Raw genomic sequence first — 24,232 nt, 5'->3', positions numbered from 1 at the left:
TCTAAAACATGATTGATGGAGAATCAAGTAAAGCTGAGCTGCTTCAGTCCAGGAAGAGTTCATCTGGAGATATCACTGACGTTATTCTGACCTTTACTGGATCACAATCAGGAAAGATCTGACAGCAGAAATACACAAGAAGTGTTTGTACTGTTACACTAGAAGAGCTTTTAATGAATAAAACACTCTAAACTATCAATCAGAGACAGAAGACATGAGACTGTGAAACAGGTTTAAAGCATAGTTTTGATCATTTAGAGGCCTTTGAAATAAGAAACAGTAGATAGATCTTTATAGAGTAAAAATGATAAAAATTAATTTAAAAAAAGGAAGAAAACACACCACTTTCCTTCCAAAAAGAACCATTATTCATCATGAACAACTGCTCTTAATCGTCAATCTGCTGCAGAAAACACTTTCTTATTCCATCTCTGACAGTCTGCGTAATGAGTTTCCTGTCCTCTCTTCTGTATCTGAATGACTTTTTACATACTTTACAAAAAAGCTACTGAAATTCAATCCATGACAGCAGAGATTTACATGACAAGCATTTATATAAACCCAAAGCTAATTTCTAGTCTACAACCTGCCGAACATATACAAAGCATAAAGCCAAAACATTAAGATTGCATATGAAGCATAAATATTGTTCTCATTACAGTACCTTTGATGCATAATCTGTGTAAAAATAAATAAATAAAACGATTTTTTTTTTCCTTAGATTGACTTTTGTACTAAAACTGAATGTCAATCAGTGACATAAATGAAGCAGATGCAAATTCAGCATCACTGGCTGTTTTAATATGATTGCGTCTGCTGGCTGTTAGTTCTCTCAGAGGGAAGAATGTTCACTTCAGTAGAAATGCTATACAACTTAACAGTTTATATATAATTTATTTGAACATAAAAAAAAAAAAAACTATCAAAAACAGTATTTATCTCTAAAATGAAATGGCCACATAAACTGGAAACTCCTTCTTATTTTTGTCCCCCCATAGAAATGAATAAACAATTAAAATAATTAGGTTTTGTTTCACCAACATAAAGAGCTAGTTTTATACATGATCGGCTAAAATGGGTAATTATGTGTCAAATCAAAGATGCAGTTCTCACTATACTATTGTTTAATAGTGGATCAATAAAACGTCTTTCTTCTGTCTGTTTTACAAGGTTCAGTCTGTTGAGTGGCATCAATCTTTTGGAAGACATTTGCATCTGGCTGAATCTTCCATGAGAGCTTTACATAATCTTTTAATCCATTCTCCTTCAATCTCTTCCCTATCTGTAGAACACAACCAGATTATATTTCTTAATACTCTTGTTTCTCCGTTATCATTATGCTTTCCGTATACTGTACGTGTTCTTCTATGAACCCACCTGCAGCAGAATCTCCGAATTCACAGCAGGATCATTCACATTTTGATTTGATTTGATTTCCAGTCTCACCGTCTGTTTGAGTCTCTCTTTGCAACACAAGAATACACGCAGTGATCAAACTATGATGGAATAATATATTTTTCCGTAGTATTTAGTTTTAAACAAAGCATTTAAGAAACTTAATTAACAGCCAATCATGCTATTATCCAATTTTAATTATTCACTGAAAAAACATTTGTAAAATACATAAAGCAATGAAATCAATTGAATCGGTCATGGATTAAATCAAAGTGGTGAAATGTGTGCAAATACTCACCAGTATAGCAAACAGAAGGAAGGGTTCCTTCACAGTTAAGATCATTAAGCTCCGCCCCCTGATTCATTGCCACACAGTACTGATTGCCATGACAGTTGTTTGGCTGATTGGGAGCCCATGGCATGAACGTGAATGGGCTCTGATCGGACCAGACCCAGGGAGCGCTCTTGTCTGTCCGACTGAGTCCAGTCCACACGTCCCCATTATGAAACTGCCGTATGACTCTTATCATCTCATCCCTATCAGTTTGGTCATCGATGGTGGCCAGATCAATGTAATTCCGTCTGCAGTGTATCTGCGCATCTGACCATCTCATCAATTTTGGCACAAAGTAAAACATACGAGTCTGTGGGAATGTCACAGGCATCAGAGCTGAAGATAAAATAAGCTGAATTAGTTAAACTGCACTGTATTTTATGAATTGCACTTGTGTCTTGTGCAACCAGAAATTATTGCATTGCACTGCCTACAATTCATTTTAAATCAACTTTTAAATCATTTTCAAAGGTTTTAAATTCCTTGTTTTATTTTTATTTATGATTATTTTACTTTCTTTTATGGTAAGCACTTTGAATTACCAATGTGATATATAAATAAACTTGCCTTGCCTTAAATGGGTATGAACTACAGCTATGTTGTTGGCATTTTGAAATGGGATTTAAATGAACTAAAACTTTAAAATCAATGTTTGACAGGTGACACTATCCTTGTTTAAAAATGCAGAAATAATGAAAAATGAACTAACCTCCAAGAAAAACCAAGAGCAAAACCCTCTTCATCATGAATCACCTACAAGAAAATGAAACTAAGCCATTACAAAAAAAAAAAAAATACAATTCTGGTTTATCCTTCAAATTAACCAAGGTACTAAAACATAAACACATTATCAAAATAGTTCCTTTACCAATAAACGAGTATATATATATATATATATATATATATATATATATAGAGAGAGAGAGAGTAATGAGTGAATGAAAGGCAAAGAGATAAATCACTGCGATTACTGCCAACTCAACCCTTCCAAGTCTAGTTAAATTAGAGCGAATAAAGGTCAATACACAATACTTATCAAAGACTGCTTCACATTAGGCATTTGAAAGTCATAAACTCTTCTGGAAGTTCAAATAATGACTTCTTACCAGTGGTGTGCCTCAGGGTTCGGTGCGCAGCCCACTGCTCTTCTGGATTTACACCACCTTACTGCAAGACAGAGGTCATGCAGCGCTATCTATCTCTTCATTCTCAAAACCACACCTCCTCTCAGATCATATCTCAGCCTATCCTTCTGACTTATCAACCTGGATTAACAAACACCACCTGAAATCTGTGAGGACACAAACTCTCGATCATCACACTCGGTCCATCTGTTAACCACGTAACTTATACCAAACAGATGTAAATTAATAATAAATGAAACAATTTAAATATAATTTTGAATAAACAAAAATTTTATACACATATATATATATATATATATATATATATATATATATATATATATATATATATATATATATGGCTGATGTGGCTGATAAAAATTATAAAAATATAATACATAAAAAAGATGTAAAGATACAATAAATAAAATGCAAAAACTCTAAACCAATAAACAAACTACATTTAACAATAAATATAAATCAATACACACACACACACACACACACACACATATATATATATATATATATATATATATATATATATATATATATATATATATATGTTAACCAACCTACTAACTCCTTTTCTTGATGTTGTGTAATTACACTTATTTGGTGTTGTCCTGGTCTAAAAGTGTTTTCTTAATTTGTAAGTTGCTTTGGATAAACCATATGGTAAATGAACAGATGTAAATATAGTGAAACCATCAGGCGCATCAGAGTATGGAAGTCTTCTTACTGATCACTGACCACTAATCCAGTTCATTTGCATCAAAGCCCTGCAGGCCTTATTTAATAAAATGATGGAGTTGGTACTCAGCTTGTCTAAGAGTAGACATTAGTGCACAATATTTCATTTATAAACCCTAGAGATAAACAGGTGGACTGGTGAACAGAGATGTTTTGCTTTGGAAACTGTAAAAAAGTGGTTTATAAAAGCGGCAACAAAAGCATCCACTCTGTCTTCATTACAAACAGCCATCATATGATCAGTCTTGAGAAAAAGTATGGCCAGCAAGCAGTTAAAAAGCAGTTAGCCTCTCTTTCAGTTCTCAAATTAGACCGAATTAATCAGTGCTCATTCAAAAAAATAAATAAAAATAAATAATGGAAAATTAACTAGTTTAAGCAATTCATGCAACTAGTGCCTGTTATTTTTGTTTATTTTTTTTTTTTTAAATGCAAGAGAAAAATGACAGTGTATTTCGATTTGGTTTTTAAATTAAAATGTAGAAACTTGCTCATTAGATCCACCATGTGCTAATTAGACTTTGCTTGAACAGTCTTGGTCTTTAAATGGTCTTAAACTCATTTCACGTGTTTTTAAGTGTAACTGACGGAGGTCAATCTCTGATTTATTGTGCTCAAGGCTGTGGTTATACTGCGCAGTCATGCAAACAGAGCTGGTTTGAATGAAGATTTGAATGTTGAGATGGCTTGAGACGACCTGCGTCTAAAACAAAATGCAGCACTTACAGTCATGTGCACAAACTGAGACGGCGGATAATTTACACAGTTGACCACCTCCTTAACTGCAATCCAATGACCTTCCTAAAACTTCAGTGAGAAAGCAGTTTATGGATTCAAAAGGAACCATATTTTGCATCTGGGTGCTGTGATCATCTTACCTGGGTTACACTGATGAAACAGAAGACAGTTTATTCACCTAAAAATGAATATTGTTATCATTTACTCTCCCTAAAGCTTATAAACAAGTGTGTATAAATCAACTTAACCCCATTTTATACATCTTAATCATATTGGTCTAAAAGTACCAAAAAAAAAAAAAAAAAAAAAAAAAAAAAAAAAAAGTCAATCTGGTGCTCCACAAAAAATAAAATAATAATGACAAAAAAAATATACATATATATCAGGAAAAATATTTCCGCTGCTAATATGGTTTGCCCCAAAACTATCTTCTCAACAGGATTATCAACTTAAATGTAAAATAATAATAATAATACAAAAATTAATAAATAAAATAAAAAGAACAGACGTTAAAAAACCCTACTAAAAGAAATAACGAAAACAAATATAAAACATTTAATTTAAAAAGCCTGTAATCCATTAATGATTAAACAATACTTAAAGGGGGGTGAAATGCTATTTCATGCATACTGAGTTTTTTTACACAGTTAAAGAGTTGGATTCCCATGCTAAACATGGACAAAGTTTCAAAAATTAAGTTGTATGTTTGAAGGAGTATTTTTGTTCCAAAAATACTCTTTCCGGTTTGTCACAAGTTTCAGAAAGTTTTTTTCGAGTAAGGCTCTGTGTGACGTTAGATGGAGCGGAATTTCCTTATATGGGTCCTGAGGCACTTCTGCCGGAAGAGCGCGCTCTCCCGTATAGCAGAGCACTGAGAGCACAACAGACTTCACTGATCAGAGCGAGAGCGTCGCGAAAAGTCACAAAAGGAGTGTGTTTTTGCACATCGTTTATTTATTAAGTATAATGCAGTCCCAACGAAAAAGGGGCACGATCGTGTGTTGGAACCGCAGGCGGTGAGTAAAACTGCTTAAAATATCTCTGCCTCCTTGTTAGTGCGTCTGCCTCCCATGCCGGAGACCCGGGTTCGAGCCCCACTTGGTGCGAGTCGTTGCTGCTGCCGCTCTCGTTCAGTTTCAGCTTCGGGATCTGATTCTGAATCATAAATAAACGTCTGAATCTGACTGTTAGCCATGGTTTATTTTGGATGATGGTTTTCCCCTCACGGTAATGTCACAGCTTCCAAACGCTCTCAAAGCAAAAGCCTACTGGCGCTCGTGATTCTTTAGCTCCGCCCACATGTCACGCCTCTAGGCGCTCGTGTTTTTCCGGGAAAAATCGGTACAGACTCTCTTTCTCTTATGAAAATAATAAAACTAAAGACTTTTTGGAGTTATGAAGGATGCAGTACTACTCTATAGGTACTCAAGATTAACAGGAGATTGAGTGAAAACGAGCATTTCACCCCCCCTTTAAAAGAACAACAGTGTCCAGGTTTGGAAACATATGGACAGAAGAAAACAGATTAATCTTGATCAAATCTCCAAGAGAATAGAAAGATGAAGTTCTACTGGGCTCATTACAGTTAGAGCAGCAAACGTCACAGACCTCCACTGACGTCCAGTTTCACAATGAACGACACCACACCCCTTGACCCCAAAAACAAGGCTTGAATAAGAAACACATTTTTAAATTTCACTGAACTTTTATTAAAAAAAGAAAAAAAAATTTTTTTTTTGAATGAACAATACAAGACTACCAATCCAGAATGAGCAAAAAACACTAAATGGAAAAAAGAAAATGGTTTACAATGTGTGTTTGTCCCCTCGCATTAGAAAAAAAAAAAAACAACCAAAAGCACAAAGTGAATCATTATGTACTAACGTAAAAAGCAGATCGCAGTGAAACGCTGCATGTCTATTCATAAACGAACAGATGCAGCACGTGTGAGAGAGAGAGAGATGAGCCGGAAGAGTGTCATGTTACGCTCATAAAACACCAACACTACATCACAGCTGCTGCTTCACACACACACACACACACACACACACACACACACACACACCTGAGAGAAGCCTTTCAAATTAACGGAGGAAAATCCAAAGGAAATGCAGATGAGTCAGGGTCCATCCATCCGCTGATATGAAAACCACTATTCTACACACACACCAGCGCTGGCCGACACCATTTACACCAAACACAGTGTGTGTGTGTGTGTGTGTGTGTGGGGGGCAGTCATAGAGGACTGTGGGAGACTGATTTGGCAGTGTGTAAGTGTGTGTTATCTAATGTCTTCTCTTCTTCTTGCTGCTGGGGGGCGGAGCTGATGAACGGCCTTTCCTCTTCCTGTTTGAGGTCTCCTCTGTATCCTCATACTGACTCTCACGATCAGCTGATGAGGAAATAAAAGACCATTACTAACAGACCAATCACTGCACTGTGTAGTACACACACACACACACTTTCAGAACACACACACACACACACATAGACTGAAGTTATAATACACTATTGGAGTGTGTACATCTCAATGGATCTTTAAACCCAGTTCACTCAATTAATTTTGTTCTTACTTCAGCAGGACTTTCAGACCCCAAAGCTAGCAGCTTTATCTTCTGAAGGTTTTTACTGAGGGGGTTGTTCATATATAATACACTGTATCTTGGCGTCTGTAGATTTCAGTTACAGATCGATGTGTGTGTGTCTCTCACCTTTCCTGGCTTCCTCCTCCAGTTCATCCCAGTCTTTACCGCTCTCCTCCTCGCTGCCCAGAGAGGCGCTGTAATCTGTGATCAAGAAGCAGACATCAGGTGATCTAGTACACACACACACACAGCTAAACAAGAACCCAATCAAAGAGGCTGAGGAGCTCAACGAATGAAGCAAACCAACAATCATTTCACAAAGTGGATGCACTATAGTAATATGCGAGCACCAAAGTTACCCGAGTCCTCTGTCTCTGAGGAGTAATCTTCATCGCTGTCCTCCTCTTCCGCCTCCTCTTCATCAGCCGAGGGGTTAAACGTCTCGTCCTCCATCTCAGACCCAGAGTCGTCCTCTGCGCCGCTTCCCTGAGACACAGAAACACTCCCAACCTTAGCGTCCAAATCATTCGCTGCTCAGGTGAATGTGTTCAAGTAAAAACAAACCTCTTACCTCACTCTCTGGATCGAGGAAGGACCAGCCGCCCTGCTCGAAAAAGCCCTCGGGATCGTCCACAATAGTCTTCATGATCTTGGTCCAGTTCAGAGACTGGACGCCCTCCGTGTATTTGATATCACAGGAGCTGCACAGAGACAACACGTTCACACACACTGCACACGAGAGCGACACGGGCGACACACGAAATCCTTACTTCAGCCACTCTTTGATGGGGTCCAGAGAGTTGACGGGCACAGCGTTGATCATCGTCACCTTCTTGTTGTAGTCTTTATAAACGATGACCACGTCGAAGTTCTTCAGGTGGAACTGGACTCGCTCGAAATGAACCAGCTCCACCTCGTCGAGCGTCACCACGAACGGAGGCTGAGGAGAGACGGGTCATTAGGACTAGAGTCAGGAATCAAAACCAACTCCAGAACCAGATACTGAAGGTGAGGAACCAGATGTGTGTTTCAAGTAGGGCTGTCGCGGTTAAGAAATCCCCCTGCGGTTATTATGGATGGCTTAATAGCGCGATATGCGCGGTATTACCACAGTTTTTTTTTTATTTTATTTTTTACATACCTAATTTATCCTGATTTTGCTGCATACAAAGCTCTATCGTTGAGTTATGTAGCATATATTGTTGCAGAGGAGCCCTGAATATGAATGCAAGTCGTTTAATAACCCGTTAAAGCCTTATGGTAGTGGTTTTCAACCTGTGGTCCGCGGTGGTATTGCAGGTGGGCCGCCAATTATTTTCTGTTCATTTTCCAATCCATTCTAGGGCTGTGCGATTAAAATAAATCGTCATGAAATCACGATTCGAGCGTGCGCGATTTCTAAAAATCGCTTTATAGCACGATTTTCCGCGGCCCTGACCTCCCGTAGTATGCTCTCCTATCCAATCAGAATGCAGCGCCTCAAGCTCGAGAACAGAACACACTGGGCATACGCCTAACTCCAGGTAAACACCGTCTGTGATGCGCCTTTTTCTGAGCCCATGTTAACAGATCAGAGTGTTCACACTGCATGCGGTAAAAGGCTAGAAATAAAAACGTGCGAAAAGAATTAATCTCTTACGCATGAGCATAGAGAAAATTATGAGTGCACAGGACGCAGTTTAAGTGAGAGGAGACACGTTTTAACTTTATTAATATGATGTTTAGTGAGTTTGGTCTGTTAATATCACTGTATTAGTACATTAAACCACATTAAGCGTTTTTCACGTTAAGGGTTTTAGAATGTCCCGATGACCTCAAATTAGATTTATTGCCGCGTCACAGGAACCTTTTTGCAGCACATTTTACATATCGGCTCATCTATATTCACTGGCTCGCCCTCTTCATTGGTTTGAAAGCTACAATGTTCCCAATCTAGCGATGTGACATTAGGTTTTGGGACGAGATCGAGCGCCTCCCATCGTTTCAGCAGGCTTATTCAAAACAAACGAAGCACCATAAAGCTACAACGGCTCGCGAGAAAAATACAGTCGTAACCATATTTTATCATTAATTTAACAATGAATGAAGAGTGACAACTAAATAAAAAAAAACAAGAAGGTCACAGCCTCATAAAAAAAAAACCTGAATACTGCGGTTGCTATCTTTCCTCTGCGGTTTGCTTGTCAATAGCGCGGTATTACAATATTGCAGTTATCCCGACAGCCCTAGTTTCAAGATTAAAGGCTGAATTCTCCCCATCAAATCCCATCTTGTTTTTTTTTTTTTTTAAAGGTGGTGAAAAAGGGGCTGTTAAAATATAAATTTTGTCTTTGAATCATTCAAGTGATTCATTCAAAAACACTGAGGCCGGCGACACACTGGATGCATGGCGCAAGCGTCTCAGCCGCGTGGCGTGTCGGTTTTTAATTCGGCTCCCATGTTAACAGGTTAGAGCTTACACACCGCCTGTCTCAGGCACGGCTCGAGCCGCGCGGAAAGCGCTTGCTTGCTAGAAATAGATCCAACGCCTATTTTTACCGCGACACGTACGCGTGTTGGAAGCTTTTCCTGGCAAAATATAATAGGAAGATGTGTTTAAATGTCATTTTGTACATAAATACATATGAATTCCTGATATTTTGATATTTGAAAGTCTATAGGTTGACATAAATTCAGATATAAATGTAATTAAAAAAATAAATAATTATAGATTTTCAAATATTGCACCTGTCAAACATAATCTATTTCACCGTCAATACTTTTGACGGTGTCCTTTATCAGTAGGTGTAGGTGTGTAAAAAAAAAAAAAAAAAAAGTATATATTGTATATATTGAGCCTGGTCTGTCAACGAACTAAAACCTCCATTTATAAAAATAAATAAAATAAATCACATTTTATCCAGAATCATGCAGCTCTATCTTGCACACAAACAGCTCCTAATAGAGTCGATTTTTTTTTTCATGGTATTCAGCAGCAATGAATGGTTTTCCAGAAAGAGATTTGATCTGCAGACACTCACCCACTCGGTGACGTTACAGAGGGAGCTGGAGGTGGGCTGCAGCAGACAGGTGCTCCTGTAGGGGGCGCCCTGGAACCTGAAACACACACCATCATACCGTGATTACACTATTACTCACAGAGCGTTTGGGGTAAAGCCACCGGGGCTCACTAGTGGTGAAATACAGTTTCAGTACTCAGTTTAACTCACCACGACATGACTTTATTCCTAATCTGGCCCCAATATTAATGTATGTAAAGTAAAAAGTTCCTGTGCGGTTATTGTACGAGCCTCACGACACTCACCCGAGATCTCTGAAAGGAACCTCAAACTCCAGCTCCTCCTTGGTGAGCGACTCCACCTTCTCGATGAAGTTCTTGAAGGCAGATTTGAGTTTGTGTCGCATCTCTCGCTCCATCTGTTCGGCGTAGAGGTCGTCTCGGTCGTGCATGTGCTGGTGTTTGCCCAGGTCTGTGGTGATCTCGCCCACCTCTGTGTAGAACTGCACGTCTGTGTGACGCTTCTTACCGAACATGATGGCGTTCTGCCACAGACACACAGAGAACATGGTTAGATTCGGTCAGCGAGACACAGGACACACGTGTGTAGTTTGTGGCACACCTTCAGATGGAAGTGCAGCACGATGATCATCTCTCCGTCGCACGGCTGGAATACGGCGTGTTTGATGTTGTTGTACAGGATGTCGACTTTATCGCCGCGCACCGACGTGAAACGGAAACCTGGAGAGACACGAGGAGAGTCAGTTGTGATCTGGGAGAGATGTGTCATCTCTAAATAGATATCGGAGTTAGGGAACAAAGCTGTGCAAACGCTTTAAGACACTCTAGAAGAGTTAATGGCTTTATGATTTTGTTAGGAGGCGATTATAATTTATAAATCCTCTGGACTGGTCATCTAATGTCTCTCACCGTTGGTGTGCGCCTCCAGCGAGCCCTGCATCCTCTTCTGAGCGATGTTGGGCCGGATGTAAAGGTCTTTGAGTTTGGGGTTGCTGCGGTTGAGGTTGATGACGAGCGAGTCCTGCTTCACGATGCCCTCCTTCTCCTTCTCCTCCGCCTCGCGGGTCTTGTAGCGCTTCTGCACCTCCTTGATGATGCGGAAGGCGTTCTGCAGGTTTGTGGAGGGAACGGAGTGATCGCCGGGAGACTTCAGGTTCGACGCTCGGTACGTGCTGAGAGAGAGAGAGAGAGAGAGAGGCTTAGAGTGACTGTTCGATCACAAATTACCTTTCTGGCATGTTACGAAAAAGTGTGATGCACTAATCAAAGAGTGTCTCTCCCAGCCCAGTAACAGATCTGGAGATCATAAAGCCTTACATCTCTTTGACAAACGTGGCCTCGGGGTTTGGGAAGATGTTTCCGTCGTGGCGTCCCAGCGAGCTGCCCGGCACGAAGAAGTTTATTCTCAGATAGGTGTAGTCTCCTTCCACAGACATACTGATGTTCTGCAAACACAGGTCAGAGTCTCAGAGCGAGGAGTGCAGCGCGCTCAGTTTGAGGGATGTGTGGTGCTTTACCTTGATGGTGGCGATGTGGAACGGCGTGGCGATGCCGAACACAGGCATGACCACCGTCTCGTACTTCTTATCGATGAAGATCTTCATGTCTCGGATGTCCTTCTCGCGGGGCATCTGGGAGATGTTCTTATACGACACGTTCGACTTCCTGGCTCTGAGTGGGAAACACGACAAGAGAAGAGCGGGGGTCAGACTAGAGACGAAATGTGACCCTGTACGACTGAGAACGAAATATAGAGATTATAGATCTGAAAGTGTGTCTGGTTTGTTAGGATGACAATATCTGTCTGCGATACAACTATTTGGTGTAAAAGTGTTGGTCCTCGTACTTCTGTATCTGCGTTCCTCCCTTCTGCTCCGTCAGACGCCGCTTGGCCTCCTCGTTCACCTGATTGGCCAGTTCCTTCTGATGGGCCCGCCTCTTCTCCTCGGCCGTCATCTCGTTCTGACCAATCAGACGAGAGAATGTGAAGCGGTGGATGAGACGTGTGAGTGATGAGGATCAGTGAACAGGAAGGAGGCACATACCCTGGTTCTGTCGGCCAGCAGGGCGGCGCTGCGAGCTCCTTTCCCCAGCAGCTCCTCCGCGTTATCATCATCCTCCTCCTCGTCCTCTTCATCGTCGTTCTGGAACACACAGTAAAACAACCTTCTTCCATCATTTATAGATACATTTATAAACCTCTACAGATATACAGGTGCTTCTCAATGAATTGAAAGTTCCTGTAATTCTGCAGCTCTACTCGAGACAGAGTGTGATTACCTTGAGGAAAATGCCAACGTTTTTGATCTTCTTCTTGACGGGTGTGAGGACGGTGGCTGGGTCCTCCTGCGATCACAAACACGAGCAGAGGATTACTGAAGAGTGTTTCAGAGAGAGAGCGTTCCCAGCCCACGGGGCGTTACGCACCTCATTGATCTGTATGGTGTCTCCGATGAAGAGCGCGTACTTCTTCTGCTCGTCTTTCTTGGCCTCGGTGTTGATCATGTCAGCCAACCCCAGACTGATGCTGAACACCATCCCTGCACAAACACAGCAGCGCAGTCATCACAAGTGTTGCATGCTCAGACTTTACACACAACACACTTTGCAAACAGGATCACGAATCTTCATTTTAAAAGGTAAACAGTTTAAACACAGGAACAACATAGATACTGTTCAACAAACCCTGTTTTATATGCACACGCTCACCTCTCTTGAGCTTGAACTGGTTTTTGGCGTTCAGTACGAGTGATCCTTCCCTGAACTCAATGCCCATAGCAAACCTAAAACACACACACACACACACACGTGTATGTCACACACGGCTCATTTTACACACTTCACATATCTGGAGAACGAAACGCTTCAGACACAAACCCGAGGTTTTTCGTCAGTTTGCTGACCAGATCTGGTTTCTCTTTCTTCACGAACTCCAAGACGGTGTTATAAACATCACATAGCTTCACTCCTGTACAACACACACACACTAATTATTAAACTATTCCACAACACACACACAAAAACAAACAGAAAATACACACACACACAAATACACACACTCACACTCTCTCTCTCTCTCACGCACACACACACACACACACTCACTCTCACTCTCATACACACTCTCTCACTCACACACACACACACTCTCTCTCACACGATCACACTCTCTCTCACACACACACACACACTCTCTCTCACACGATCACACTCTCTCTCACACACACACACACTCTCTCAGTCTCTCACACACACACTCATACACACTCACACACACTCTCACACTCTCTCTCACTTTCACTCGCTCACACACACACACACTCTCTCTCTCTCACACATACACACACACACACAGTCTCTGTGGGCTCACCGTGCTTCATCTCCTTCAGCAGCTCGTCCTCCACCTGCAGCAGGAAGTTGTAGTTGTCCTGCATGTCCTGTGGGGGGTCCACCATGAGCGTGCGCACCAGGTTGGAGCAGTAGGACTTGTAGCGAATGCCCATGGCGCAAGTAATGGCTCCGAAGTGCATGTGGTTCTTATCGCTGGAGAGAGAGGGGACAGGTTTAGTGTCTGAGCATCTGCTACAGAGGAAGTGTGTGTTTCTGCTCTCACCTGACCACGCTGAACTTCAGGCTGTAGCTGCCGCCGCTCTGAATGATGGGAGGGTAGCACATCTCCACCGTCGACGGGTCCACGCCGCCCAGGAACTTCCTGTCCTCGATGGCCTTCTCCACAGATTCGGCCAGGCGACTGTGCTTCACTTTCTGAGGAGCAGACGTCAGCAGACGCTCACATTAGCCACAGAATCTCCAATGCAGTAAATAATAACAGGAATGAAATTAATTATTCATTTAAGATCATTTAACACATTCAACGGCAAGTTTAAAATGCTCAAAACATGCTTTACTCAATATCTTCACGAGTAACAAGTTAATTTAGAAATATGAGTGATTGGGAGTGATTCAGTATAAGAGAAAAGACCGAATAAACTAATGAACAATGAAGTGATGTTATTAAATAGAGGCACACACTAATACAGCAAACATGTCTGCAGCGAGGAAGCATTTAAAACGGAGAAAGACACAAATCATGAGAGACTGTTTAGTGATGTCTCCGATGAGGAGAGGGTGCTGCTGGTTACTGTGTGAAGACTGAGATCACACAATGCCTCAAACAATGAAGAAATAAACTGCAGAAGGTTTTGTAATTCACACACAAACTGCATGTGTTCAGACAGCGCTGCATGAACTCATTAGCCAGCGTTCAGAGTGCAAAACGGCAGGAAAACCTGCGCTAAAAGTTTCATTCGTCAGTTGTTTGGTAACATTTTTATTTAAAAAAAAAAATTAAATGTGATTTGATGCGTGCAAAAAACAAAATTTATAAATCTGCTGTTGTCAACAAAAAGCAGCACTAAGGTCTGGGTTTCTGCCAAAATAAAAGCGGAGAAAGACTCCATCAACATTGATAAATTATATTATTGTAATTTTTCGATCTGTCAAATAAAATAGACAATAATAATGATAATAATTACAGCAGCTCTGTTAATACATTACATCCACACAGTGTTCAGATCGGGATCTCTAATATTCTAAATCAAGTCTTTCTGCTCAGCAAGGCTGCATTTATTAATACAGCAAAGAAATACAAGAAGCGGGTCTCAAATGGCCCAAAAATATTTTATTTTACTAACTTATTTAAATTATTACATTGTGCTACGTTGATATAAAGTCTGCTAGAATTATTAAATTATTATTAACAATTATTAAATGAACATAAAAAAAAAAACAAAACAAAGACAAAACAGTAAAATTACAGCCATTTATTTTATGCAATGGTGTAAAAAAAAGAAAAAAAAAAAAGACCTGTCTAAAGTCACATATAAATCATGTTCGGTGTTGGACCTTCGGCCCAGTGTTTGATCGACTGCTATCACACAGTGTCCAGCTGTGAACGGCTCTGAAAGCGTGAGTCTGCAGAAGTGTGTGTCGTGTGAAGGTGTGTGTGAACGAACCTCGTCTGCGTCCACGATCTCCATCACTCGCTCCTTGAAGAACTTGGTGAAGACGTCGCTGGTGACGGCAGCCGCCTTTTTCATGAGCGCCAGCTCTCCGTCCTCCTTCACTGCCATCGTGTAGGCCACCACCGTGCTGACGTCCACCTGACACACACACACACACACTCAGCCTGTGTCACGCTTCAGTACGCTCTGTGAGTGACCGTCAGAGAACAGACCCGCTCCAGGCCCTCGGCCGTCATCATGTCGCTCCAGCTCTTCATGTACTCTCCGGGGAACTTGTCCTTCATGAACACGCCCACCGTCTTCCCCTCTTTACTTCCTCGGATGGCCTCGATCATCTTCTCGAAGTTCACCTTGTTGCTCTCGCTCTGTCACACAGGCAGACGTTAACCCCGGCGCTGTGTGAAAGCGACAGAAGTGTGGAGCGTGCGGTACCTTTTCTCGGACGAGCAGCGTGATCGGAGGAACCCCGTTGGCGTTCTCGTTTCCTTTGGTGACGGCCACCTGCTTCAGGAACTCCACCTTCTTCTTACTGGCCAGAAAAATGATCTTGGTCTCGCAGAAGACCATGATGGTGTCGGTGAGCTCGTACCCGAACAGCCACGTCTGTGGACGGAGCATAAACACACATGTAAGCAGCGCTCTGATGGTATTAATAACTCATAAACAGTGTTGGGGTGCACCTGAAGGGCTGTAGATTTGGCGTAGACGATCTCCTCATCGACTCCGACAGAAACCACGATGGCGTCCACCTTCCCAAACTCATCTTCACCTTTCTGTGACGGAAGAACAGGGTCACGATGCAGAATCATATCATTATGAGTTAAGACACTGACTGTATAATATCTAATATCTCATTCAAAAACCAATAACACTATTATATAATAACACAGTTATATCTGCAACCATACAACAACTGTCAGATTTTAGGATAAATTACATGTATATATAAATATAAAAACATTTTTATCAAACACACACACATACATATTAGAATTTTTTAAACATTTATCTAAAATGTAAATATCTATCATTATAATTACTGTATATTATAATTCCATAATTTTATAATAGTCATACTTTACACTTAACTAAATTTTACTACATCATTTTAGAATGTTTAAGAAAATGGAATAATAATAAAATAAATCTAAAACAACATCAAGCTATTCTAAATAAAATTGCATTACATTATATAATATTACATTTTATAAAATATCAAATTATACACCAAATAACTACACAATGTCTAGATCAAATATTTATTTAGCAATTAAATGATGCAGCAGGAATAAAAATAAAAAAAAAATCAGCTTTTGAAAACTTTTTTGTAATCTTCTTTGTCGTAAATAAAATCGCTCACGTTAGTAAAAGATAATAGAATAATTATCTTTCCCACCTGAAGCATGTCTCAATATGAGCTAGCTCACAGCTAATGCTATACCTGACTGAACTGCGTCCACACAAAGCGTTTATCTGACAAATATTTACCCAAACATCACTGAAGCAGAGGCCGCGGGATTATTTTACATCTGCGTGATCAACACTAATAACAACCGAGCGGAAACGGCGTATAGATACATGCTAACAAGCTAACACATTAGCCGCTGCGCTAACGTTACTCGTGCTAAAAAGAAAAAAGAAACACACATAACGCTAGCAAACTTCAGCGACTGCGTAACGAGCAGAAATAATTCACCGTTCAGACACACAGAGAGAAACACGGCGTCTGCGTGTGTTTATATAACAGTTATATGGAAATGAGGCCTGAGAATATGTGTGTGAGAGAGAGAGATGATTTCCAACATTATTCTGTGCATCACACAGGCACATTAACACATAAAAAATGAATAATGGCTGTCAGAATACGATTCTTCTGATGAGTTAGAGCTGTTTCTGAGCTCTCCGTACCTTCCAGTTCCCGTAGAGTCGCTTGATGCGGCGATAAAACGCGTCTTTATCCAGATTCACCGCCATAATATCACATCAACACACATACACACACACACACACACACACACAGAGTGAGAAAGAGAGAGAGAGAGAGAGAGAGAGAGAGAGAGAGAGAAGTACAGCAGCGGAGAGCGGACACACACACACTCCGGTGAACTACACTCTTTCTGCTGACAAAATAATCACAACACATGCATAAACGAACGAAAACAAGGAAAATAAATGCTATCTATTTAAAAAGACCGTTATTCTTTTTTAAAATTCGTCGGTTAAGTGCTGTCGGGCTGTGCACGCGCTGATGATGTGAATATATCTGATACAACACGCGTGTGCGCGCCACTGAGCTTTAGCTCCGCCCCTTTCTGCGCTTCACGAATGCATTATTTAACATTTATTAAAATATATATATATTTGTATAACGTGATAGTTTTTTTGTTGATATTTTTATTAATGTAAATGAACAGTATTAATTTCTTTGTTAGAGGTAATTATTTTCTTATTTATTTATTTATGCTGCCATTTTGTGTCTGATTAGAAGATGTTTATTATTATAAACTAAGTAGTATTGTTATTATTATAAAACTAAATACGTTAGTGTTTCACGAAAGCATGGTATGTTTAAACTATATATATATATTAACTATACTTTCGCTATTAAAGGGTAACGGGGTGTTTATCGCGGCTTCTGTTTTCCTGCGTTTCCCTTCCTTTGCAAAAACTCCCGCCCTGACGCTCACGTCATCCGACTTGGGCCCAATAACATCCCGATCTGATGGCCATGTGGTGCGGTGCTCTCCGCCCCTGATGCGCACGTCACCGCGTTCCGGCCGTCCGCGAGTACGGCTTTTTCCCGCCATCTAGTGTCATTCGAAAGAGCGCGAACTCCAGCGGAGCACGTGGGCTCGCAGCGCGCTGATAGTAAGTTTTAAAAAAAGATAATGTAGTGATCATTTGATGAGCTAACTGATGTTATCAGAGCTAATAGACTGCACTGTGACAGCTCAAGCTGAAACAAGAAGCATATTTTTCTTTCGAACATCAGTATGTTTTAAAGCAGGCTTCTTAATTTATTTTTCTACTTCGAGGCACGCATATAATGACATTCATTTACAGAAGAAGAAAAAAATTATATATTATATATATAAAACATTATTAATTTAGTGAATTTAGAAGGTTCAAGAAATGTGTGTCCTTGGTTAAACACAAGAAGTACTGTAAGAACATCAATATTGTGGACATTACGCATTTTTTAGCATCTTAATTCGATTCTTTTAATATACGAATATCAATAATATAGCATTTTTTATTATTTTAAATTATTAAAATGAATAAAAAAAATATCCCATTAAAATTAAAATAAAAACTAAACAGTTTAGTAATTCTATTTACTTTTTAATCCAACATCTACTACAAAATATAATACTGAATTATTGCATAGATGACAATCACATAAATATCATACATGTGATACTGAACATCCATCTATCAATAATCGAAAAGGACTGAAAGGTTATCGAAAGGGACTGAAATAGATGAAGCACTTGTAATGACCAGACAACAATGGCACTGATTTATTTATTTTCATTTTTTCTCATTGATTGTTTATTGAACATGAACTCCTGAACACAATAACAGAACTGAGATGATGTTACAAGAGCCCAAAAAGCCAAAGAAAGCAATCATATCTTCATGAGCAGTTAAACATATATGGTCTGTTTCTGTACATCTCCTCAATATAAAATATTATATTAATCCGCAGTAAGATCTGACAATGGCATTAAAACACTCCCTCTGTTACGCCCCAGAGGTCACGGGTTCGATCCCCAGAGAAGTGTCTGACAAATTCATTAATCTGAATTAAATATTATACATCTGTTAGCGTAATAAAGTGACAATAAATGTTTTGTTTAGTTTTAAAACATACATTACACTATTATTGAAGTTCATATTCCTGCACCTTGAGTCTGTGTTATTTATGATTGAACTGTGTAAGAGGCCGAGAGGAGTCTGACGCCGTGTGTCCGCTCTGGATCAGCTCCAGCAGAGTCTGCACCTGTTTCTGCTCCTCTCCCAGATTGTCCCACATGGAGGCCATGAACTTGGACACCTCTCCGAAGCTGGCACGGGGGTTCTGGCCCTTGATGGCGTCCCGCGTTTCTCTGAAGAAGAGTGTGTACGCAGACATGGGCTTCTGCGGCTCGTTCGGGTCTCTCTTCTTCTTGCCCTTCTTCCCTCCGACTCCCTTCAGTGTGGGAGCAGCAGAGGATGCTGGGACGGCCGTCTGCTCTGACAGAGATGGCGAGAGGGAGAGAAGAGACGGGACACGGACAGAGACGACAGAGAGTCCACCAGAACAGTCTTCTGAGCAGGCAGAGACGAGATCAGGCCACAGCTCAAACCCTCACCTCTTCTGACAATGGAGAATACACTGGTACAGTCCATTTTGTCTGATGCCTTTTGTCTGAGTCGGTTTCGTATGAGCCTGTTTTGTCTGATGCCTTGTTGTCTGAGTCCATTTAATCTCAGTCCATTTCGTCTGATGCCTTTTGTCTGGATCTGTTTAATCTGAGCCCGTTTTGTCTGATGCCTTTTGTCTGAGTCAGTTTCATCTGAGCCTGTTTTTCTGTTTTGTCTGATGCCTTTTTGTCTGAGAGACAAAAAATGTGCCTCAACAGCTACTTCAGTTTTTGATTACATGGTAGCTAACAAGAGAAAACTAGAAACGTTATTGTTGCCAGATGAGAGAATCAATCAAAATTTGTGCGCAAATTATTTATTTTTGTGATAATATACACAACTTAATAATTAAGAAGGGTGCCAAATACAGCTCTGTCCCAGTGCACTCTTGAACACAGTAACTTTAAAAGAAGAAACTATGATAAATTAACACTGCAAAATAATGAACAAAGCTACCTTGTTGAATTTAAGAAAGTGTTGAATCTGATTGAAATAAATGACTGTATTGTGATTCACAATAATAACTGAGGCTTTACAGATTTACAGCAGCATGCTGTATCCCTACACATTCTCACTCCCACCTTGTCACATATTGACGCTTACTTTCTGACACACAGACTACACCTTTAGGTCATTTTTCGATGTGCAGGTTCTCCTTTGCTTTAAATAAAAATCCTTGGCATCAATATGCTGACGTGAAAGGCACTGGGAACTTTATTGTCATAACTAACTTATATATTGAGTAATAATATCGCCATCATTATGTATATGTTGATGCTTAAAGGATCCCCCTGAGCATTGAAAAATGATGCTAAAGGGGTATCTTGAGCGTCAAATAGCGATGCTTAAGGATCCTGACTAAGTGTCAATGATATAAGCGTGATAATGTGTTGCATAAGCAGGTTATACAGTAAACATTTGTTTATATACAGTAATAGTGTTTTGTAAACTACAGAAGTTTGTTACAGTGTTGTTTTAGGATTATTTTGGTGATTTTTATTTATTTATAGTTGTTTAAGTCTGTCAGAAACGTCTCTGCTGTGGCAGCTGTCACACTGTTGCTTGGCAACAGGAGGATGGCGGGAACAGCTGGTGATGCAAACAGGAAGTAGACAGCCTCATTTAACAACGTTAAGTTCAATCAACGTCTTTGTGGACTTCGAGGCACTGGACCTTTGAATTGAGACACATTTACAGTCTCATTTGTCTGCAATAAAACAAAACTAATGAATGAGACTGAATGACATGTAATCAAATGTGACTAAAATAATACACTCATTGTTTATGCTTCTGTTTCACGTCAGAGATGTAAATACTGTCCATCCTGAACATCTAAATGTGCTGTGGACATAAACAAATGAATGAGGATGTGTTTACATGCAAAGATACTGTATTCATGTTTCTTTAAAAAAAAAAAAAATTGCCGTAAACATCAGGAAACTATTCGAATTTTCATGGAGAGATGAAATCAAAAAAATTTAACAATGGTTCAATCTTTGCATTTCATTCAATCACAGTCTAGTATCTAGATTGAGTATCTAGACAGAGAACATCAGACACATTTCTCCTGAAACAGAAGCAGATGATGGTATTTTATTCTGGATGATGAGAGTCTTTTCTAACATTATAAATGGACCTCAGGGATATAAATACACAATATGAGCAGATTAATGGAGGCTGGTCTGTGTTGCTCATGTCTGCTGTGTCTCATCTTCACCAGCAGAGACCTCGGCTCTGAAGAGGAAAATGAACGGGAAGAATCCTCTTGTCTTTTCTTTTAATTTCTAAAACCCTTCTCACAATAATCCCAGATCTTCTTTCATCTCACACACTGGATCCTCAAACAGAGGTTTTAAAGGCTGTCAGTTTCACCTTCTTCACTAATGATCTCAGCCCTCATCAGTCAGATCATCTGTGGGTTATTTGTTTTAAAAAGCACCATCTAAAAGTGACTCAACAGTAAAATAAAAATGCATTTCAAACTGAATGGAGCTATAATATTATAATAGCCACTTAGTGTCAAAATGTAAATTAAGAATATTTATAAGAATGTCATTCTGTAAAATAAGGTTCATTTTCATACTGACTGATACTGACTGACACAGATGTAAGTATGGAAATTAATGGAAAGAGATGGACCATTACACAAATATAGAGGAAGTGAATATGAAATAGGGTTCTTAGACTAGTAAACAAATAATGTGGCACTGAATAAGTGACTCAGACTCAGGACAGAAACACAACCTCTAAAGTAAGAATAACTCATAAGTTCATTCTTTAACTAGAATTAGACTTTGAGATATTAATATTCTGTTCATGTTTAACACCAAAATGAATCAGTGAATATTTAACATCTGAGTTTTTCGATATCTTTTATCTTCAGAAATGTACCAGACTCTGTATTTCATTCTTCTTCTCATTGGTGAGTGTGTTTGTGGTTTTATTCATGATTTCTAGTTTCATTTGGTTTGATCCTGTTATGAAAAGCATTAAAGCAGCGTCTCTCTTTCACAGCTCTCTGCTCCGTATCTGAATGTGTTCAGCGTCAGTATCACTTTATAAATGAGAAGAAGACCTGGACTGAAGCTCAGAGATACTGCAGAGAGAATTACACAGATCTGGCCACCGCTGACAACATGAACGACACGAACGAGCTGAAGAAGAGTGTGAATGATTCAAGTGTTCAGTATATCTGGATTGGGCTGCAGAAGACGGGTCGTGATGAATGGCACTGGTCTTCAGGTGAACCTGCGCTCTATCTGAACTGGGCTCCTGGACAACCAGAAAAAAGAGATTGTGGTATTATGACAAACGGAAAATTTGAGGATATGTCATGTAGTGTTGAGCGATATTTCATCTGCAACAACAGTGAGTATAGATACTTAAAATCACAACAATACTTCATTTATAGATGTACATTTAAAGATCTTTTAAATTGTATTGTAATCTACTGTCCAAGTAAATGTTTCTGGGAATTTTCAACATTTTAGCTGCAGTGTAACAATGTCCTCTGTTTGATAATTCTCTCATCCGACTCTTTGTGTCTGAATCCAGTTTTCTAGACATTAGCAAAAATAATGGACAAACAGAAAGAGCTTTATAATAATTATGAAGTTCCCAGATATTAATGTTCATGTTAAATATGTTACATCTTTAAAATAATCCTGAACATATTGTGAATATTCAATATATCACTAGCATTAGAAGCAGCTCAAGCTGAATGACATGTTTCTGATGTTTCCATCGCTGCTTCTGTTCAGATACAAACCATGAAGCAGCATAAGAATAATAAACAAAACGATTCATCAATCTTCTCTTTTTTTTTTTCTTAAAGCAAACACAGAACTTGTCTTAGTCGATCAGAAGAAGAGTTGGAGAGACGCTCAGAGTTACTGCAGAAAGAATCACATTGATCTGATCAGTGTGAGGAACCAGAACGAGAATCAACAGGTTCAGCAGATCATTAGAGATAATAACTCATCTGGATTATGGATCTGGATCGGTCTGTTCAGAGACTCATGGCAGTGGTCAGATCAGAGTAACTCTTCATTCAGAGACTGGGACACTGTTGAACCTAATAATTGGGGAGGAAATGAAAACTGTACAGCTCTTAATGCTCAGAGAAAATGGCATGACGTCTCTTGCACCAATCAATATCCTTTTGTGTGTTATGAAGGTGAGTAGATCTTCACTAAACACACACACTCCATCATCACCTCCAGATCTCTTAAAGTTCACTTTACATGTCTGACATGACAAATTCATCCCCAGTGTTTGTTCTGCATGTTGTTTTTGATCAGTCTCTCTCTAGTTTCTGCTTGTGCTTGGTTTATCTGCAGATCCTGAACTGATTGTGATCCGAGAGAATGTGACGTGGTCTGAAGCTCTGAGATACTGCAGACAGAATCATGTGGATCTGGTCTCGGTTCATTCAGAAGAGATGCAGCGTCGTGTAATGAACGTGGTTAAACTGGCGTCTACTGCGGAGGTGTGGTTGGGTTTACACAACTACTGCATCATGAACATGTGGCTCTGGGTGAGTGGAGAGATCGTGTGCTATCAGAACTGGGCTCCGGGGAACGGAACGAAACCGGAAGACTGCAAACTTGAGAAGAGAAAAGGAGCAGTTCAGTCTGGAGGAGATCAGCGCTGGATCAGTCTTCCTGAGACTCACAAACTCAACTTCATCTGCAGCAGATATTAAGAGTGAAGAATCTTTTCTATGTCTTTCTGATTTTCTTTCATGTTAAAGTTGCCAGAAGTCTTTATGTATTTGAATTATCATGGAATAATGTGCTCTTAACAGCATTGTTTAATATTCTTTAGATGTCTAAAACACTAAAATAATATATGTCTGTGTTTTAAGAATCTCTTTGTGTATCCGGTGTGGTCTCTTTTTTATTTTGCACTAATCGTATATTACTATATTTGATGTGATTCTGTGAGCAGCAGCTCTTGAGAAAAAAATGACTTGTTTCTCAGCAGAAATGAAATCTGATTATTCATAGACATTCAGAAATGAAGTTTGGGTATAAAATCTTGTGTTTGATCCAAACAGAACATCAGCTCAAATAAATTCATCTGCAGCCGATATGTTTGTCTCCTGACTCTTTCCTGATGTTCCTCTGATATCACAGTGAGACTGTAACTATGTGACCAGTCAAAGGTTTTTGAACAGTTTTACAGAAGTCTCTTCTGTACACTAAGCCTGCATTTATTTGTGCCAAAGAACAGCAAAAACAACTATTTTAATATATTTTAAAATGTAATTTATTCATGTGATTTCAAAGCTAAATGTTTAGCATCAATACACCAGTCACATCCTTCAAAAATCATCCCAATATTCTGATTAG

At 39.7% G+C, this 24,232-nt stretch overlaps 3 protein-coding genes across 3 annotated transcripts; 1 reads left to right on the top strand and 2 right to left on the bottom strand.

The window, feature by feature from the left end:
* Positions 1-959: 959 nt before the first annotated feature.
* LOC127962268 (C-type lectin domain family 17, member A-like) lies at positions 960-2,960 on the bottom strand. Its single transcript, XM_052561823.1, has 5 exons — positions 2,836-2,960; positions 2,439-2,482; positions 1,694-2,065; positions 1,378-1,463; positions 960-1,282 (listed from the first exon to the last, which is right to left on the bottom strand). The coding sequence occupies exons 2-5, from the start codon at positions 2,473-2,475 to the stop codon at positions 1,136-1,138; spliced, it is 642 nt and encodes a 213-aa protein (XP_052417783.1). The 5' UTR covers positions 2,476-2,482; positions 2,836-2,960; the 3' UTR covers positions 960-1,135.
* A 3,069-nt stretch (positions 2,961-6,029) lies between these two features.
* LOC127962227 (FACT complex subunit SPT16) lies at positions 6,030-17,281 on the bottom strand. The gene is made up of 24 exons (XM_052561749.1): positions 16,881-17,281; positions 15,653-15,745; positions 15,405-15,575; positions 15,185-15,337; positions 14,964-15,110; positions 13,562-13,713; positions 13,319-13,491; positions 12,826-12,916; positions 12,658-12,731; positions 12,376-12,488; positions 12,229-12,294; positions 11,994-12,092; positions 11,795-11,910; positions 11,466-11,619; positions 11,266-11,393; positions 10,858-11,120; positions 10,550-10,668; positions 10,234-10,472; positions 9,950-10,025; positions 7,700-7,869; positions 7,501-7,630; positions 7,289-7,415; positions 7,056-7,130; positions 6,030-6,736 (listed from the first exon to the last, which is right to left on the bottom strand). The coding sequence occupies exons 1-24, from the start codon at positions 16,944-16,946 to the stop codon at positions 6,630-6,632; spliced, it is 3,102 nt and encodes a 1,033-aa protein (XP_052417709.1). The 5' UTR covers positions 16,947-17,281; the 3' UTR covers positions 6,030-6,629.
* A 1,118-nt stretch (positions 17,282-18,399) lies between these two features.
* LOC127962250 (lymphocyte antigen 75-like) lies at positions 18,400-23,970 on the top strand. The gene is made up of 5 exons (XM_052561798.1): positions 18,400-19,353; positions 21,763-21,801; positions 21,894-22,247; positions 22,714-23,055; positions 23,219-23,970. Exons 1-5 carry the CDS (start codon positions 19,188-19,190, stop codon positions 23,581-23,583), a joined length of 1,266 nt encoding a protein of 421 aa, XP_052417758.1. The 5' UTR covers positions 18,400-19,187; the 3' UTR covers positions 23,584-23,970.
* Positions 23,971-24,232: the final 262 nt, after the last annotated feature.

Source organism: Carassius gibelio, chromosome B7, assembly GCF_023724105.1.
Source record: "Carassius gibelio isolate Cgi1373 ecotype wild population from Czech Republic chromosome B7, carGib1.2-hapl.c, whole genome shotgun sequence".
Taxonomy (NCBI): domain Eukaryota; kingdom Metazoa; phylum Chordata; class Actinopteri; order Cypriniformes; family Cyprinidae; genus Carassius; species Carassius gibelio.
This window is presented reverse-complemented; position numbering and strand designations above follow the sequence as displayed.

Coding starts and splice junctions, on each gene's coding strand:
- LOC127962268 (XM_052561823.1), bottom strand. CDS start 2,475: ATGATGAAGAGGGTTTTGCTCTTGGTTTTTCTTGGAG. Junction 2,066..2,438: donor GCTCTTGGTTTTTCTTGGAG/GTTAGTTCATTT, acceptor TTTTATCTTCAG/CTCTGATGCCTGTGACATTC. Junction 1,464..1,693: donor TCCTTCTGTTTGCTATACTG/GTGAGTATTTGC, acceptor TGTGTTGCAAAG/AGAGACTCAAACAGACGGTG.
- LOC127962227 (XM_052561749.1), bottom strand. CDS start 16,946: ATGGCGGTGAATCTGGATAAAGACGCGTTTTATCGCCGCATCAAGCGA. Junction 13,492..13,561: donor CTGAAGTTCAGCGTGGTCAG/GTGAGAGCAGAA, acceptor CTCTCTCTCCAG/CGATAAGAACCACATGCACT. Junction 12,732..12,825: donor AAACTGACGAAAAACCTCGG/GTTTGTGTCTGA, acceptor TGTGTGTTTTAG/GTTTGCTATGGGCATTGAGT.
- LOC127962250 (XM_052561798.1), top strand. CDS start 19,188: ATGCTGGGACGGCCGTCTGCTCTGACAGAGATGGCGAGAGGGAGAGAA. Junction 19,354..21,762: donor TGACAATGGAGAATACACTG/GTACAGTCCATT, acceptor TTTTATCTTCAG/AAATGTACCAGACTCTGTAT. Junction 21,802..21,893: donor TTTCATTCTTCTTCTCATTG/GTGAGTGTGTTT, acceptor TCTCTTTCACAG/CTCTCTGCTCCGTATCTGAA.